Source organism: Centropristis striata, chromosome 6 (genome assembly GCF_030273125.1).
Source record: "Centropristis striata isolate RG_2023a ecotype Rhode Island chromosome 6, C.striata_1.0, whole genome shotgun sequence".
In the NCBI taxonomy this organism is placed as follows: Eukaryota; Metazoa; Chordata; class Actinopteri; order Perciformes; family Serranidae; genus Centropristis; species Centropristis striata.
The window spans coordinates 20,844,363-20,863,796 of NC_081522.1; the positions used below are offsets into that span (position 1 = coordinate 20,844,363).

At 36.6% G+C, this 19,434-nt stretch overlaps 1 protein-coding gene across 1 annotated transcript; it reads left to right on the top strand.

The window, feature by feature from the left end:
• Nucleotides 1–44: 44 nt before the first annotated feature.
• parp12a (poly (ADP-ribose) polymerase family, member 12a) lies at nucleotides 45–19,323 on the top strand. Its single transcript, XM_059334775.1, has 11 exons — nucleotides 45–583; nucleotides 8,754–8,889; nucleotides 8,984–9,248; nucleotides 9,342–9,491; nucleotides 12,361–12,550; nucleotides 13,696–13,864; nucleotides 14,889–15,124; nucleotides 15,237–15,330; nucleotides 15,788–15,918; nucleotides 16,676–16,827; nucleotides 17,394–19,323. Exons 1-11 carry the CDS (start codon nucleotides 270–272, stop codon nucleotides 17,648–17,650), a joined length of 2,094 nt encoding a protein of 697 aa, XP_059190758.1. The 5' UTR covers nucleotides 45–269; the 3' UTR covers nucleotides 17,651–19,323.
• The last annotated feature ends 111 nt before the right edge of the window (nucleotides 19,324–19,434 follow it).

The following is a 19,434-nucleotide window of genomic DNA, read 5'->3' on the forward strand; positions in this document are numbered from 1 at the left end:
TGTAAATTATGTAACTTAAGAGAAATAAATGATTTAGCCAACTTTTTTGGAACATGCCTTTGTGACTTAAGCAAGCAATATATGGTAAGACTTGACTTTGGCGATTATTTTTAACAGTGTGACGATTTTCTTTTCTCTTTAATTTTTGAGTTTCGGTTTCATTTCTCTGAAACAAGGCGTTGCTCTAACTGAGGAGTGTGTTTTTTTTTAGGTCAGTCCCACTTTTAACAACAGTGTAAGTTAGCTCCCTTGGTGAAACTCATTCCAGGATGACTTCAGTTATTTCAAGATTTGTCTTCAAGACCCTGTGCGAGCACCAGGGATGTTTGGACTTCAAGCGTTTGGACGAGAAGCTGGCACAAAGTTTTACTGTTGCGGAGCCAGTCCTACAGAGAGTTCTCTTCGACGACGGTAAAATAGCGATTCAAGAAGGAAGAGAGAAGAGTAGTCAGATACTGAGCCCGGACAGTCTGGTAGTGGCTAAAACCAGCCTGCGGCTCTGTCAGAAGAAACCCGGAGAGTGTCAAGAGTGTGATGGGTTACACCTGTGCAGGTATTATGTCTGCGGGGACTGCACGTTCGGGTAAGTAGCTAGTACAAGTTACTGTATAATCAAAATTGGTTTAAAAAGGCTTGATTTGTTATGGCTACATCCCTTAATCAACACACTGTACAGAGACAAAGATTTAGGTGAGAACAGTAGAAGCGAAGTGGGTTTAGGAAGGTATAAACTTTAAAGGGCTAAGGTACACACTGACTCAGGTGTTTTCAGTTTTGTTTCCTGATAAAACGTTTTCAAATTGTAGTGTAGCGCCACCGTCATTTAATACCCAGTAAAGCATCAGCCCGAGCAGAGGTCTCATCAAGAATACATGAAAACCCTATTAGCGAATTTAATATTGTCATAAATGCAATCCCTCTAGGTGTAATTATGTTATTTAAAAGTAGGCTACAATAATACAAAATCCATCATTATTGCCCTTTGATCCAACCAAACTTGAAATCGGCAAAATTTGTTTCTCCTCTACACGCAATAGTAACCGTAATATACGCTCTTTATTTCAGAAAGAAGTCGTATCAACTCCTATGTAACAACCTATTGGAATAACCTTATTAATAACCTTAACTGGAATAAGATCTGGAATTTACCCGTTACATATATAATCAATAATAAGGTTAAAGAAGTATCTTTTAAGATAATTCACAGAATTTACCCATCTAAAGTTTTTTTTTACAAAGATTTAAAAAAGACATAGACTTAAACTGCTCTTTCTGTGAAGGACACCCTGAAGATGTTTTTCATTTACTTTGGTCTTGTCCTTTCTCAACTAAATTATGGGAAGATATCTGTAACATGATTCCCTTTTCGATCGAACCTCATTTGTCCCTGTGCTTTGAACATATACTGTTTGGTTTCACTGACTTTCCTTTTGCAAAAGAAAAACAATACTATATCATCAATCTCATGATACAGTTAGCCAAATGGCATATCCATAAATGTCGTTATGTTAATCAAAAACCTGTCTTTCTTGTCTTTGAAAATGAAACCAAACAATATATTACTCTATTAAGAAATCTACCAACATGATAGCTATAAAAACTTTGAATTTATGTACACTTTACAATGTTATTGTATGAAAGCTTGCCTCTGTTTTGTTGGTATATTGTCTTGTATTGCACCATGTTGCTTTAATAAAGTTTTTTTTTAAAGGAAGAAAAAAAATACATGAAATCACCTGAGTGGCACTGCAGGTTCTTAAAAATGTAAACAGAGTCCAAAGTCCACATCAGTGTAAAAGGTGATAGTTGATCTTGGATTATAATTCAACTTCAGAGAAAGTAGAATTTTGCAAAAGAAAACAAATACTAACTTAAGGCAATAAACAGTCATGTTAATCCAGACTTGAATCTGCTTTAGTGATTCGTGTATTTTTTGGGAATGATTACTCTTACAATAAGACAATGACAGAGAGAGTCAAACACCTTTTCTAATGAAAAACTTGCTGTGACATCACCATACGTATTGTATTTATGAACTGTGATTCATTAGGTGTTTTAACATTTGTAGGTCAATAGTAGACCTAGTCTGTAGTATTATTTAATTTTGCCTTCAACTCAAAACAGTTGAAGAAATATGTCAATCAAAACAGAAAACGGCAACCTTTATGTTAAGTGGGGAGAAGCGAGCTTGACAGAGCTTGCCAGTCTAGTTTTGCGTCTGTGGAGAACAAAACAAAACTTAGATAAGACCTCAAGTGCTTTTCTGTAATATCAACAAAAAGTGCATACATCAATTGACAATCCTTTTAGTACCTGAAGATGGCAGTAATTCACATCATATTATTATGACACTGAATAACCCACTCTAGGTTATTCAAAAGAATATAATAAAATACCAAAAAAATAACACCAAATAAAACCAAATAAAGATGAATTTGACAATGATCATTTGATACAAAATTATGAAATAGAAACAAAAATGTGAATAATGCCACTCAATTTCAAAAACACAGGCCATACATAAACCAAAAAAACACCCAAAAACCGACTATTCATAAGAAAGTGCAAGGAATGTTAACTTTTGTTTTGTATACAATGTCCATCAGTGAGACCCCTTGCTTCCAGAAACTATAGTCCAGATGGGGGTATTGCACTAAGCAGGATTACTCAATTAGTAAAGTAACTTCTAAAATAGAATGCAAAACCTGTTATGAACATTTGTCAATAAATTCAATTCAATTCAACTTTATTTATAGAGCGCATTTCATGCACAAGGCAGACTCAATGTGCTTCACAATATATACATAATTACAGTTGAAAAACAAAACAAAACAAAACAACAGAAAACAAGCAAATACAAACAATTAGAAAAAAAATAAATAAATTACAAATTAATTGAAGAGTGCAGGTAGACAAGCTCTGCCATATTCACCACATACACACTTACTTACTCACACATGTGCACCCACTCCCACAACCACACGTACACAGTTCAACCGAATGCTGTTGAAAAAAGATTGGTTTTTAATCTGTTTTTAAAAATGGCTACTGATTTGGCATGTTTAACTGTGTCAGGCAGGGTGTTCCACTTTCGCGGGGCATAAACACTAAAAGCTGCTTCTCCTTCTTTGGATCTGGTGTGAGGGATGAGTAAGTTGCCACTGCCTGTTGACCGAAGTGTTCTTGCTGGCGTGTAGGTGATGAGCATATCTGTGATGTACTGAGGTGCAAGGCCGTGTAGTGCTTTATAAACCGGGAGCAGTATTTTGAAATCGATTCTTGTTCTAACGGGTAACCAGTGCAAAGATTTAAGAACGGGTGTGATGTGTTGATATTTCTTGGTGCCAGTGAGAATACGGCAGCTGCATTTTGAATTAGTTGTAACCTATGAATACTTGATTTAGAGATTCCATTGAATAAACCATTGCAGTAATCTAGTCTACTTTTTATAAATGCGTGAATTAATTTTTCTGAGTCGGATTTTGACAGAAAGCCTCTCAATTTAGAGATATTTTTGAGATGATAGAAAGATGATCTGGTGATGTGGTTGATATGACTTCTGAAATTTAGATTGCTGTCGATAATTACACCCAGATTCCTTGCTTCAGTTTTGCTGTCAAGAGAGAGAGAGTTGAGATGTGCTGCAATTTTCTGTCTGTGAGCCTGTGCACCAAAGATAAGTATTTCTGTTTTGTCTTTGTTTAGTTGTAAGAAATTTTGTGACATCCATTGATTAATGTCTTTGATACACTGAGTGAGGGATGTTATGGGTGATAGGTCATCGGGGTGTAGTGAAATGTAAAGTTGTGAATCATCTGCATAATTATGATAATTTATTTTATGTTTGCGTATGACATGTGAGAGTGGAAGCATGTAGAGATTGAACAGTAGTGGTCCTAAAATTGACCCTTGTGGTACCCCGCATGTAATGTTCATTTTTTTTTAGTAGAATTCACCGATGGAGACATAAAACTGCCTATCCTGAAGGTAGGTTCTGAACCAGTTTAGAACGGGGCCAGACAAACCAACCCACCTTTCGTGTCTTTCCAGTAAGATATTATGGTCAACGGTAGAGCTAAGGTCGAGTAGAACAAGAATGGAAATTTTTTTGGAGTCTGTGTTTCTGAGTCTGTGGAGATCATTGAGGATTTTAATAAGTGCTGTTTCTGTGCTATGGTGGGGACGGAAACCAGACTAATAAATAGTCTGGATGTTTATCCAAAATGACACTGTAGCTGTATGAGTAATGAGCAATGCCCACCCATTTGCACATGCACTACACAAAGGTGAATGTTTATGTGTGTGATAGTGGCTGCCTGGACACACCTTCACAGTAGTCACAATCCGAGACAAGGGGGTAGGCTGCTCAAAGGGGGTTCAGTTACAGTCGAGAAGCAATGGTAAAATAAAACTAAAGAAAAAAACCTTCTTTTTATGGCCTTACATTTGATTGTTGTAGGTGAATGCACAAAACATAATCTGTGTAAATCACCATGCAGATATGAATGTAGTTGTCCTACCAGTAAGTTACTGTAAAAACACTGCTAACGGTAACAGTGAATGTGTGGTTTATGTCTTATATAACCCTGTATATAACAGTAATGCAGGAGATAACAGTAATGCAGGATTGATGGCGCTGCTCTTGTGGCGACATGCGGCAGTTGTTTGTTGCTCTGTTACTCTCGTACTTTTGTATGTTTTATGTCAGTTTTAAGTGTCGGGTTTATAGCCTATGCGTCTTGGAACTTGTTTCTTAAAGAGTTTCTGCCAAAATCGAGATGATCTACCTTTTATTCGTGCTGTTTCTTATGAACTTTACCGGGAGTTGTCAGCACCCCCAAACAATCACTTACACACGGGAGGCTCTCATGGGACTCAGATGGAGCTATCTCGCTGGGATTGACCCGACACAGTCTTGGTCGGAAAAAGGTCTTATAAGGGATTCATTTTCTGCAACCTGGGAGAACTCGGGAGAGAAGAAACTATGTCGGAAACGAGGAAGGAGAGGCGGCGTGCGCCAGCGCATCAGGAGGCTTCGGAGCAGGAATCGTATTCCTTTGCCATCCATGATCATGGCAAATGTGCAGTCTCTGAGGAATAAGACTGATGAACTACAGGGTAATGCCCTTCACCTACGGGAATTCAGGGACGCATGTGTGTTGGCGTTCACCGAGACATGGCTGTCCGATTCGGACTGTGACTCCTCTCTCGAAATCGCCGGCTTTGGTGGTCCCGTGCGCTTGGATCGAGACAGGGAAGCGACGCGTAAAACTCAGGGAGGAGGAGTGTGCCTGTACATAAACCGCAGATGGTGCAGTCAAGTAACTGTGCGTGAGCGGCTGTGCCTACCTGACATAGAGCTCTTGTCAGTGTCTCTGAGGCCGTTCTACCTCCCAGGGGAATTTCCGCAAATCTTCGTCACTGTTGTTTACATTCACCCTAAAGCTGACGTCAGATCGGCTACCGATACAATCCTTAAAGTGACACATGATCTGCAGTCAATTTCTCCCGATGCTCCTAATTTTATTTTAGGTGATTTCAACCACTGTAATCTTAAGAAATCACTGCAGAACTTCTACCAGTACGTCACCTGCCCTACAAGACGCAATAAAACTTTAGATCTGTGTTACGGATCTATTAAAGGGGCATATAAATCTGAGGCAGGTCCCGCACTGGGCTCCTCAGACCACAACACTGTTCACCTCCTCCCCACATATAGATCTGTGCTGAGAAGGGAAAAGGTGTGCGTAAAACGGGTGCAAATATGGGATAATGACAGTTCACTTGCCCTTCAAGGGTGTTCTTTATTCCAGGAGGACTGCTCTGATATTGATGAACTCACGGATGTTGTGTGTAGTTATATCTCATTCTGCAGAGACTCTGTGATCCCATCTAAGGAAATTAAGATATTTCCTAATAACAAACCTTGGCTATCTAAGGGTATTAGGGGGCTCATTCTTAAGAAGAAAACTGCTTTCAAAGAAGGCGATGTCTTTGCAGTGAGGAGGTTAAACAATGAAGTAAGGTCTGAAATAAGAAAGGCTAAACTAAGGTATAGGGATAAAATTGAGGCTGAGCTGAGCAGTAATAACCTACAGAAAGCATGGAATGGAATGAAAACTATGACAGGAGCACAGAGGAAGGGGAATAATAACATTTTATTGGATGGTTTTACTTCGGACAAAGTTTTAGCAGATGATTTGAACCATTTTTACCTCCGATTTGGAAATCAGGGTTTTACTGCACAAACAGGTGTTTTTAACGCTACACTGTCTCCAGCATTCTCTATCGATGTGGATGATGTGGCAAATCGTTTTAAGAAAACTAAGGCTAAGAGTCCTGGGCCTGACCAGGTCTGTGGTAGAGTACTTAAAACCTGTGCGGATCAGCTGAGCGGCATTTTTCACTACATCTTTTCACTTTCACTTGAGCTGCATAAAGTACCTAAGCTGTGGAAACATTCAGTCATTGTTCCAATTGCTAAGAGTGGCTCCCCCAAAATACTCAATGATTTCAGGCCTGTAGCTCTGACCTCTCTTGTTATGAAGACTTTTGAAAAGATAATCAAAACTGAAATTTTGTTGCATGTTGAACAACACCTAGATCCACTGCAGTTCGCTTATAGAAGTGGCAGAGGTGTTGAGGATGCAGTTGTCACTTTATTAAACTTTTTGTTCAGGCATCTTGAGGGACAGCAGACACATGCCAGGCTCTTATTCATGGACTTCTCCTCAGCTTTTAACACTATCCAACCCCATCTACTTGCTGATAGGCTCCTCCATCATTTTAAGCTGAATCAGAACCTAATTGGTTGGATAACTGACTTTTTAACAAATAGGACTCTGTGTGTGAGAGTTAATCATGTTTATTCCAGTGTGCTCTCCTCTTCCACCGGCTCTCCTCAGGGTTGTTGCTTGTCACCGCTCCTTTTTATTTTGTACACAAATGAGTGCCACAGCAGCTTCAGTAATAGACACATTTTAAAGTTTGCTGATGACACAGTTATTGTTAGTCTTCTTCAGGGTGACGAGCAGGAACATGGGCCTGTTGTTGATGACTTAGTAGCCTGGTGTGATATGTCCTCTCTTGAGCTGAATGTGTCAAAAACCAAAGAAATGATCATTGATTTTAGGAAGTCATCCTGTCCTCCACCTCCAACAGTTGTTAAAGGTGCTGTGGTTGAGATGGTGGACAGCTATAAATATCTAGGTGTGGTCCTCGATAACAAGCTGTGCTTCGAACCACATGTTGAGGTTACTTCCAAAAAAGTCCAGCAGAGACTGTTCTTTTTAAGGAAAATGAGGACCTTCCATGTCTCCTCTGAAATAATGACTCTCTTTTACAGAAGTTTTATTGAATCTGTTTTAACCTTTTGTATTGTTGCATGGTTTGGAAACCTGAACCTGTCCAACAAGAATCGCCTTGGTAGGCTGGTCAATACTGCTGGAAGGATTTCAGGAAGTCAGCAGGAAGGCGTGATGTCTGTGTATAACAGACAGGTCCTGAGGAAGGCTAGCGCCATTATGGATTGTCCTGATCACCCTCTTCGGAATGAATTTGAGCTCTTGCCCTCAGGCCGTCGTCTCAGGGCCCCTAGGTGGAGGACTAAAAGACTCCAGGTCTCATTTATACCAACTGCCATTTATTTAACTAATAGAAAGTAGCCCTCAAATTGCTCATCTTCACAAGTCTGTTTCTTGCACATCTGCACATTGCACTTTTTACCTATACTAGGTAGTAACTCTCCATTTAGGGGTATCAGCTCTGCAACGACCATGTGTCAGTGATTTTATATATGCGTATGGCGTTTCTTTGACTGTGTTTTATTAGATATTTATTGGGTCTTATTATGTTATGTTATCGTTGTGTACCTTGTCTTGTATTGTTGTGTACCTTGTCTTGTGTGTCCTGCTGCAAAACAAATCTCCCTTCAAGGGACAAATAAAGTGATTCTGATTCTGATTCTGTATAGGGGTTCTGGCCAACAACAACTTCTGAGGAAAAGTTTGATTGAATCAATATGTGCTGTGTTTGAGTCTGAGTGTCTGAGTGTGTGTTTGTGTGCGTGCATGACTAAATGCGTGTGTGTGTGTGTGCATGTTTGTGTATGTATACTTACAAATGTGTATGTGGGGGAGGGAGGGGTGGGTTTTGTCATTTTTATTGTCTGTTTTTATTCTTATTTTTTGTAAAGCACTTTGTGTTGCATTTTTATGTATGAAAAGCGCTATATAAATAAAGTTTGATTTGATTTGAATAACAAGGCACTCCATAGACAGCAGAATGTAAGGATATTACTGGATTTGATTTTGTTCAAGTAAGAAGATACACGAAAGACACGTAGGATTGAAATCACCCAGAAATAAGAACAACCCAACATTATTATTATTATTGCAAAATATGAGAAGGACCTAAAATGTATACTTTTTAAAACTAGAAGCCTGTATATTTACTAAAAACCAAATGGATACTTGAAAGGCAAGACAAGGCAAGTTATTTATGTAGCACATTTAATCAACAAGACAATCAAAGTGCTTAATATAAAACAATGAAATCATTGAAGCAAAAGGCAAAAACAACACATTATAGAAGTACATTTAAATATAGTTAAAACAGTCATTAAAGAGCCAGGATAATCTAAATAAGAACAAGCTAGAATAGAAGTAAGGACTACATACAGAAAATTATTTTATTCAGTGTTTAATTCTGTTCTGTTCTCTAAAATATATGTTATTCATTTTGATATTTTTCAGACTCAAGTGTAAAAACCCCCATAGTCTGGCTTTTCCACACAATGCAGAGCTTTTAAAAACATATGGCCTTAACGATTTGACGGAGAAACAGCTGTTCCAGCTGTTACTGCAGAATGATCCTTATCTGCTTCCTGAGGTAGGTTGTACTTGTCACGGTAGTTATTGTATAGAAAATTATAGATATTCTGAATGAAATGTCATTATTTGTTGTTATATGTACACCCCTCTAGATCTGCCCACATTACAACAAGGGCAATGGTGTGCACGGTTCCTGTAGGTTCACCACCACCTGCACCAAGCTGCACATCTGCCAGCACTTTGTCCAGGGTGACTGTAAGTTTGGCTCTACCTGTAAGAGAACCCATAATTTGGATGTGCAGGGAAAGAAGATTCTCAGAGGATTCAGTCAGGAGAATATGACAAACCTCTTTGAGATCTACAGAAATAAATTCATCATCATGGGTCAACAGGAGAGACGAGCTATCGCTGTTCCTGGTAAAGACTTCAACAGAAAAGAAAAAAATTATTGATCTTAATTTGAAATGAGTGGTAATCTGCATTTCATATATGTATGTTTATCTCTTGCAGTGCTGCCAGCAGTGAAAACCTCCAGTCAGCAGCCCTCCTGCAGCAACCCTGGATCCCCCACTAGTGCTGCTTGTCCATCTAAACTAATAAGTGATGCTGAGAAGAATGAAATCTGCCTGTTTTTCATTCGCAGACACTGCAGCTTCAAAGGTAACACTGAAACAGATCATATCTACAATAGTGATGAGCAATATGTCCAAAATATTAAATCTTGATATAGGTACATTTATATCTCGATAAGGATATTTATCTCAACATAGTATGGTTTCTTACCCATGCATCTCCAGACTGACTCACAAATGCTTATTAGTCTGAAACCTCTAATGCTACCTATACATCAGAAGACTTTGAAAAAGATTTGGAAAAGACTCCCGGAAAACTATCGGCTCACACCTGCTCACATGTAAAGACAAGTGTTTAGAGTCTTTAGTCCAAGCCTAGTCTTTACAAGACTACAACTAGATTCTTTTGGCTTTTTTTAACTACCATGTAATTTTTCCCCCATCATGCTCTTAGTAAAAACTTACAAAATGGAGGAGAAGCAGCTTTTGGCTACAGCTGTTTTAGTGTGTATAGTGGTTTGTGTTGAAAAAACAACAACAACAAAAACAAGAGGAGAAGACGCCACAAAATGCCCCCTCACAAAGCTGAAAGGGGTTTCTGTTTTTCTGACATGAAAAGTTGACTATTTTACAGTAAAAATAGATATAAGGAAGAATAAAGGAAAGGAACATTTATTTTTATTATTTGTCAGCTCTATCAACTTTCATTTAGTTAATCATACATTAATCATCGATTATTTATTACTTATTTATGTATACATTTATTTTAACTGGGTCTCCTTACTGTTCTCTTTACTTAACAGCGCCCTCAAAAATCCTGCTTGTGGCCTTAAATATATGACATCACTATATTTTTATTTAGGACTGAGCTTACTAGCATTATTGTGATGTTCCTTTTTCCTGTGGAAGTGGTTTTACTGGCCGGTCTGGAACCGCTTATCTATTGGTTGTTGATTGTGTTATGTCACTGCGACTTGTAATAATATCGCCATCATATCGTATCGTATCATAACACGCTTGATATGATCGCAAACCCAAGACTAGGAAAAGACTGATATGAAACCGTGCAGATTACCTTAAACTTAACGATGTAGATGACTGGAGCGCGCTGTGACTCCAGTAAAACTCCTAGATTTACTAAAGACTTTCAGTTTTTAGTCTGGGACTGTGAAAATCTTTTGGTGTAAGCCCAGCATAACACAGACCAGAATGCCTCTGGATAGACCTATAACCACTCAGAGCAACAAAACATGTAACATAAAGCTGAGAGGCACATGGAAGTTGGGGTGGTGCTTTGTACTGTTTTCAAGCAGGAAAAGCTGCCTGCTCAAAAACTTTATAAAACTAATTAAAATCAGTGCACTAAAATGTGTGGAGGTGGGAAATATGGAAAGTCATCTATTAACCCACATAAGATAAACAAAATACTGGACCAGGTTGGCTTTTAACCCTTAATAGGGCACTCATTGAAATACTTGCAAATTCCAAATTTCAACCCTAGAGAATATTGGAGGATATTACATACTGCCAGAATGTGTAAAAAAAAAACATACGAAAATAATATTTTGAGAAAAAAGTTTACGAGATTAAAGAGGCAAATCTACGATAAAAAAACTCATAGATTTATGAGGTTTAAAGTGGTGAATCTGGGAGAAAAAAGTTGCTTTTTTCCCACTTTTTTCTCATAAATCTGTGACTTTTTTCATGCAGATTTGCCACTTTAAATCTCTTAAATCTGCAACTTTTTTTTGTAGATTTGCCACTTTAATCTAGTAAATTTGCAACTTTTTTCTCGAAATATTACCTGAAGTTACCAAATATAGTTCTTTGCCTGATGAAGGGTTAACTCTGTCTAAATTGGAGAAAGACCAGTAGCATCTGCCAGAGCAAATAAAACTTGAGCATGGCAGATTTGTTGGTTTCCAGGTTAACGATTACTGGAAACCAATAAATAAATAGTCTATATGACATAACTTTGTATACTTCTTGTGAATTAAATACATCACAAATGAAGTATTTTCTCATTTAATTAAGAACTTTAGTATAAAATGATTATAACATTTTCAGTTGGAATTATATAGAAAAAAAATAGGTATTTCAAACTATACACTGACTTTGTAGAACTGTGAGAAGCAGAATTCTTGGGTGTATGCATGCAGGAGTTAAACAATACATCTGAATGAATAAATGAAAGGATGATTGAAAAAAAAATCCTTCACACTGCTGTTGAGAACACTACTCACAATTTATTTTAACATTTGGGTTCCTAGTCCACCATTATTATGCGTAATAGTGTTGTAAATACATGGGGGCAGATCTGTATAAAGAGAAAAGGATGTCTAATGGGTGCCTCTATAGCAGTAGTTCTCAACCTTTTTGAGTCGCGACCCCCAATTTAACATGCATGTTGTCCGTGACCCCCGCTCACTGAACACAATCTCACACGCACAGTTCAGATCACCCAAAAAAGAAACAAAATTACCAAAAACAGGAAACAAAATGAGCAAAAAAGACACAAGTTGACCACAAAATGAGCAAAAAAGACACAAATTGACCAAAAAAGACACAAATTGACCAAAAAAGACACAAAATGACCCCAAAAGACACAAAATGACCATAAAAAAAGACACAAAATTACTTAAAAAAAAGACACAAAATGACCAAAAAAAGGAAACAAAATGACCAAAAAAGACAATTTGACCACAAAATGATCAAAAAAAGACACAAAATGACCAAAAAAGGAAACAAAATGACCAAAAAAGACAATTTGACCACAAAATGATCAAAAAAAGACACAAAATGACCAAAAAAAGACATTAAGTGACCAAAAAGACTAAAACACATGAACACATGAACATTTTAACACAGTGGAGACAGAGCTGACTTCCAACCCCAATTGGGGTCCCGACCCCAAGGTTGAGAATAGCTGCTCTATATCACTGTGTTTTTTCCCTCAGAGAGGTGTGCTCGTGTCCACTGGCACCTGCCTTACAGATGGCAGGAGTTAGAAAGTGATGGCGTGACCTGGAAGGACCTGCCTAATATGGAGGACATTGAGAAAGCTTACTGTGACCCAGGACATGACACAAGCTGCACGGATTCACCAACGCCTCCCTTAGCAATTTTTAGATTTCTGACTCTTCAAAGGTACACGAATAGAGAAACAGACCATAGATAAATAAAGTCATGGAAAATGTTCATTTTAATGCCTAATACAACTAAAGGTACATTTGTTTTGACAAATATAATGACAACAACAAAAATAGCTCATAAGCAGTGGCGGTTCTACACAGGGGCATCCAGGGGCCACTCCCCCTGTGAAGGAGCCCTTGGCCCCTGCTGTGGCCCCTGTGTCTAATTAAAATGATCAATTTATAACAATGAACGACGGAACCATCCTTACCTATTTTTTCTCAAACAATATCTCATTGTACACAAAATAAACCCAGAATATGTACATTGTATGATAGTTTATTTGTGCAATAAAAACTTAAACTTAACGTAAATATTAGGGCTGCAACTAACGATTATTTTAATTATCGATTAATCTGTCGATTATTTAAACGATTAATCGATTAGTTGTTTGGTCAATAAAACATATAAAAATAGATGACGTACTCAAATCTCTTGTTTTGTCCACAAACCAAAGAGATATTCAGTTTATTGTCATAAAGGAACAAATAAACCAGAAATATTCACATTGAAGAATTTGAAAACTTATTGTCTTTAAAAAAACTGCTCAAACCAATTATTAGATTATCAAAATAGTTGACGATTAATTTAATAATTGATTATTGTTCGATTAATCAATTAATTGTTGCAGCTCTAGTAAATATAAAAAAAGATCATTCTCACTGTTCTGCACTTTAAAAATAAAAAAAGTAATTGTGCACAAAAATGATAAAATGTCGTCATACAAAAATAATTGTAATTGTTAATAAGTATCATTGTTTCAATCAATGTATTTAATGTACTTATATATTTTTAAGTAAGCTAAAATAAAGGTTTTTAATCTTTAATATCATCTTTGCCGTTTTTTAATGGGCCCCTCCGATTAAACATTGGCCCCTCCTTGGCCCCCACAGGAACATTGGTCTAGAACCGCCACTGCTCAGAAGAGTTTAATTTTTTTTGTTTTCTTGATAATAACCAAAATCATTATCAAGAAAACCATGTAAAAATGGCTCCATGACTGTATATATAGAATTTTAGCCATTTATTCACATTAAGTCTTTATAAATGTCTACTCCTCTTGAGGAAATTGTTGATTTACCTTCACTGCTTGCTTCCAGCTCCCCGGAGGTGAAGTCAGTTGACTTCGCTACAATGACATATGGAGGGTCTCCAGTTCGACGCCTGTCCACTGCATCTTCTGTGTCGAAGCCGCCTCACTTCATCCTGACAACAGAGTGGCTTTGGTACTGGAAGGATGAGAACGGGAAATGGCTGGAGTTTGGACAGGTCGGTCCAACATGTACAGCTGCTGTATCACTGACGTGTATCAAGTAGATTTTGAAATGCTTTGCCAAATCAATTTTTCCCCATTTGATCATTGTCATATGAGCCTACATTAACCCTTTATCAGGCAAATAACTATACTTGGTAACTTCAGGTAATATTTTGAGAAAAAAGTTGCAAATTTATTAGATTAAAGTGGCATATCTACAAGAAAAAAACTTGCAGATTTAAGAGATTTAAAGTGGCAAATCTGCGCGGAAAAAGTTGCAGATTTACGAGAAAAAAGTGGGAAAAAAGTGACTTTTTTTTTTTTTTTTAATTCAAAGTTTTTATTATCTTTTCATTTTTACAACATACAAACGAACATCAAACAAACCAGACAGGATGGAGGTCATAAAAAATAATAATAATAATAGTAAATAAATAAATAAAATAAAATACAAAATCTAAAAATAAATTAACTAAAAACAAGACAGGCAAGTGAGTAGGCAAGGCAAGCAAATTAACACATCTGTCTACGAAAATTATCCCATCTTTCTTATCATATCATTTTCACAATTTAATCTCCCCAACATCTTCTCACATGCCACAGTCTAAAAGCTACTTTCTTTCTCCCAGATTCACCACTTTAAATCTCATAAATCTACACATTTTTTTCTCATAGATTTGCCACTTCAATCTCGTAAAGTTTTTTCTAAAATTTTATTTTCAGATGGGTTTTTTTACACATTCTGGCTGCATGTAATATCCTCTAATATTCTCTAGGGTTGAAATTTGGAATTTGCAAGTATTTCAATGAGTGCCCTATTAAGGGTTAAAGTGGTGAATCTGGGAGAAAAAGTTAGCTTTTTTCCCACTTTTTTCTCATAAATCTGCAACTTTTTTCGCGCAGATTTGCCACTTTAATATAGTAAATTTGCAACTTTTTTCTCAAAATATTACCTGACGTTACCAAATAAAGGTATTTGCCTGATGAAGGGTTAATACTTTGATGGATTGCTGTCAACTCAGTTGTTTTTTTCTATAGGGTGACGGTGACCGACCAGCCTCTGTCTCTTCTAAAACTCTGGAGAATGTGTACCTGGCAGACAGAGATACTGATATTCCTTTTAGTGCGGGCAAACAGCAGTATATCCTCCACTTCAAAGATGCACTGGGAACGCAGCTGATGTATCAGGAGAATGTAAAATACAAAACCAAGAGAGAGGTCAGACGGAGGCCTCTCTTTGTGTCTGCTCACGATGTGGAGGTGAAGCTAAACAGGTATTTTTATTTAGTTTTAAAAGACGAGTTTAAGGTTATCTGGCAGTTTTAACACTAGATTTCTCTGTGTTTCAGTTGATTTGACTAATCAGACAATGTTTGTCTCCTCCAGTGGCAGTGACTCATCACACAGCTCCACTTCTTCCTCAGCTGAAAGTTTCCCCTCCCACTGGGACAAGTCTGCCCAGCCCGATTTTGGATACAAGGTGTGTTTATAGCATTACTGTGTGTGAGAAGGTCGCTTTTTTTTTTTCTTCCTGTTACCCAAACTCAACAGTATTCTTTGTGTCTTCTAAAGCCTGCTGTGTGTGTGATGTTTTGTTCTTGTTGTTCTGTCTGATGATCAGCTGCTCAATCTGTCAAATTTGGCCCTTCAGTACAATTTATTTTCTCTTTTTTTGGGCCTCAGCTACATTTTTTTTGTTGTTGCTACTCTTTTCTGTCAGCATACTATTTGTAAAATAAATACCACTTGTTTGCATATACTCTGCTTTAACAACCCTTTCAAAGTTTTCAGCGCAAAGTAACCTAAGCCGTCTTTATTTAGCGTGCTGGCATTGGCTTGATCATTTTTACCTTGCTTTTCTTGTATTTGGAAATTGAATATTTATTTATGTCTTTTACTAATAACCTTTTTATCTGCACTGTATTCTTACCTTTCAGCTCGTACCTCTCTCCAAATCTGCGAAGGAGTATACAATGATTGAGAAGCTCTTTAAGCGCACCATGCCCCACAGTACAATTAACAACATCCAGAGAATCCAGAATTCCTCTCTGTGGAAAGTCTTTCAGTGGTAAATAATATCTGACGTCCTGGCTTATAGCAGCTATGATCGACATTTCTTTTATAATAATATTAAAAAAAATCACAATGTAAAGGCAATGTTAAAGGGGTTATTCATTTTGTATGCATGAAACTACAGATAATTACCACTTGAAACTGCAGCTCCATTCAGCTTTTATAGTTCATTTCAGCTCATTGTTGTCACAACTTTACTCTATGGTTCGATGTCACAGCTCTCACAGTGTCATTTTCCATTTCATTGGAAAAAGCTTTAAAACTTCAGACAGACACAGTAAGAGAGAAGGTGAAGAATGTTGTAGATCATTTAGCAGCCATAGAGCAAGATATACACTACTTACAATAATTTAGGGATGTTGTTATTTACATGAGTGCTTTTCCTATTTGGTCTGATTTTTAATTAAGTAAGTAATAGTACCCTTCGATGTTACTATTAATTAATGAGAAGAAGCACCATTTCCATTAGTGCAATATTTATTACCCCAACAATTTAAACAATAACAAAGATAGCCCCAGCTTTTTATATGCCAGAATGTTGAAATAGATGATATAGAATAATTGCCTCCCTATCCCAAAAATCACTGAAGTCACACAAACACCTTATGTATGAAATCCACTGAGGACCTCACAATATCCCTAACTTATTGTGAGTAGTTTATTTCTTAGCCAATTAATCACCTCTGCAAAAATAACTTGTAAATAGTTAATTGCAAGTCATCACATCCATGTCTTCTGCATTGTGTGTTCAGGCAGAAAGATCAGATGACGGAGAGGAACGGAGGGAAATCTGTGAATCAGCAGTACTTGTTCCACGGGACGGATGAATCCCTGATTGAAGCCATCTGTGAGCAAAACTTTGACTGGAGGATGTGCGGCGTTCATGGAACGTCTTACGGCAAAGGTATAGTAAAAAATATCAGCAGCCGTTCCAGTAATATGATGAACACACAGTATAAAGTACGGTAACGCTTTATATTAAGGTCCTTGTAATAACCATTAATTAACAAGTAATAAGGCCCTTGTAAGTCCTTACAAGATGCTTATTAACATTATTGTGTGTTTATAAGCTTATATAAGTGTTAATAATGGCATTACAAACACCCATGAGCCACCCATTATGTCTTTGCCATGCCTTTATTAATCTTATTTTGTTTGCTTATTGATATTAAAATATACTTTATTGCTCATCTATTATAAGTTAACTATAAGTTAACTACGCTTTTTGCAACTACCGGATCTAAAGCGAGAACAATGCCTTATTACTTGTTAATTAATGGTTATTAAGGACCTTATTATAAAGCGATACCTAAAGTACTGACAAGCCACAAAAGAAATGTCTTTTCCTATGTTGCATTATATTTTGGTTTTGAAGCAATGACCTTCTTCAGGCTTTTAGAACAGTAACAGGGCAGCATATTTTACTATTGCAGTAGAAATGTATCAGAAGCTCTCTTCTCTCTCTTTTAGGGAGCTACTTTGCCAGGGATGCGTCCTACTCAGACAGATATGCTCGGGCCAAAAGAAGCCTGAACAAGATCATGTTTGTTGCTCTTGTCCTGGTGGGGGAGTACGTCAGGGGAAGCAGCAGCTATGTGCGGCCCCCACCGAAAGGAAACAGCAAAACCCTGTATGACAGCTGCGTCGACCGGGAGAGCGACCCCAGCATCTATGTCGTCTTTGAGAAACAACAGATCTATCCAGAGTATATTATCGACTACTCATGAGTCCCAATGATGTTGTTTCCTTTGCTTAAGATTATGGTCAGGGGGATGCTTTGGTAAAACTTTACAATAACCATAATTTATAAACAGTAAACATATAGTTTATTAATGTTTAATCATAATTTATAAACCATATATAGGCCATTTAGAATAGTAAATACATAATTTATTAATGTTTAACTAACTACGTCATTTATAAATGGCAAATAGATGGTTTATTAATGTAAGTTTATAGTTACTTTACCATTAACAATTACATTATAATGAAAAGTTTATTAATAGTTTTAGTTGCACTCATTATAACATTTTAAACACAATATTAAGTATGTTAATGATTTTGAAATGAGTCATATACCTTTAAGAAATTGGTTGAAAACATTTAAAGATTAAATATGTATGGCACTTTGTAAATGGTAAATAATTGGTCTATAAACCATCTATAAACATCACTTAGTTGGTAATTGTAAAGTGTTACCGATGCTTTTTGCATCGACTTGAAGCAGTGAGTGGCTTTGTTTAAGGTTTGTACAGTTATACCACAGTGGAAGAAGAGTTTAGCTGCTTTACTGAATTAACTGTAGTCATATAAATAAAAGTTCTACATTCAAAAGTTTATAATCCATCATTGCATTAACAGACATATATACAGGTTATACAGGTGCATCTCAATAATTTAGAATATGATGGAAAATTTCCAGTAATTCAATTCAAATAGCTCCAACAAAGTATTGAGTCAGATAGATTGACATACTTTTCAGAGGCCAACATTTCCATATTAAACATACTTTTTAGAATTGGTCTTTTGAAATATTACATTTTTTGAGACACTAAATGTTAGGTCTTCATTAAATGTAAGCCATATTATAATTAGAAGACATTAAATAAATTAAGACATGAAATGTTTCATCCTGTGTGTAATGGATCTATATAATGTGGGATTTCCACTTTTTGAATTTAATTACTGACATAAATACACTTTCCTATGGTGCTCTAATTTATTGAGATGCATCTGTAATACTTTTAAGAGTAGTGGAGTTTGAAGTATAAAGTAGAAAAAATTAATATACCCTGGGATTTTGTATTAAAGTGTGTCCTGGTGAATTTATGTGTAAAATACTATTGCAGAATGTACAGAAACAGAAAATGCTTTTCTGTCAATTCTTGGTATGGTGTCCATGTTGTTGTGGTAAGAATGCTAGCTGCAGGTCATTATTGCAAGTCTAAATGAAGCATACTAAGGCCAACAAGTAAACAGGTTTTCATATAGAGCATGGAATTCATTGGTTGTGATGTAACAAACATATTACAAACTGCCATTAATGTAGTCAGTGTAATTTCATAACAGAACAAGCCAACAAAGATAAAACTCCTGATCACATGTTAATGTTTAATTAAACACAAGTGGTTTTAAATGTACATCATTCAAACAGGCACATTCAGTCATCTACCTTTAATCACATAAACATGTTTCTCAGAAACATTTCTAATAATCCCTAAATCGCTATCATATATTTTTCCACTTAATCATTCAGGACTGCAATTCCTAAGCATATCAGAAGACCTAGCAAACATAAGCCTAAAGTCTACAAACCACAATTCCCAAAAAGTTGGGTCGCTGTGTTAAATGTTGTTTATGTTCTATTGGGAATAAAATATTGGTTTATGAGATTTGCAAACCATTGCATTCTGTTTTTATTTACATTATCCTACCTATATTATGAAACATTTTATGAATAGCATCATCCAGAGGAAAAAAATCATAAAATGCTTTTACTCCTACAACTTGA

Excerpts from the sequence above, each read along its gene's own strand:
- parp12a (XM_059334775.1), top strand. The coding sequence starts at position 270 with ATGACTTCAGTTATTTCAAGATTTGTCTTCAAGACCCTGTGCGAGCAC. Across the intron at positions 9,492-12,360 it reads CAGACACTGCAGCTTCAAAG|AGAGGTGTGCTCGTGTCCAC; the intron begins GTAACACTGAAA and ends TTTTTCCCTCAG. Across the intron at positions 16,828-17,393 it reads TGGAACGTCTTACGGCAAAG|GGAGCTACTTTGCCAGGGAT; the intron begins GTATAGTAAAAA and ends TCTCTCTTTTAG.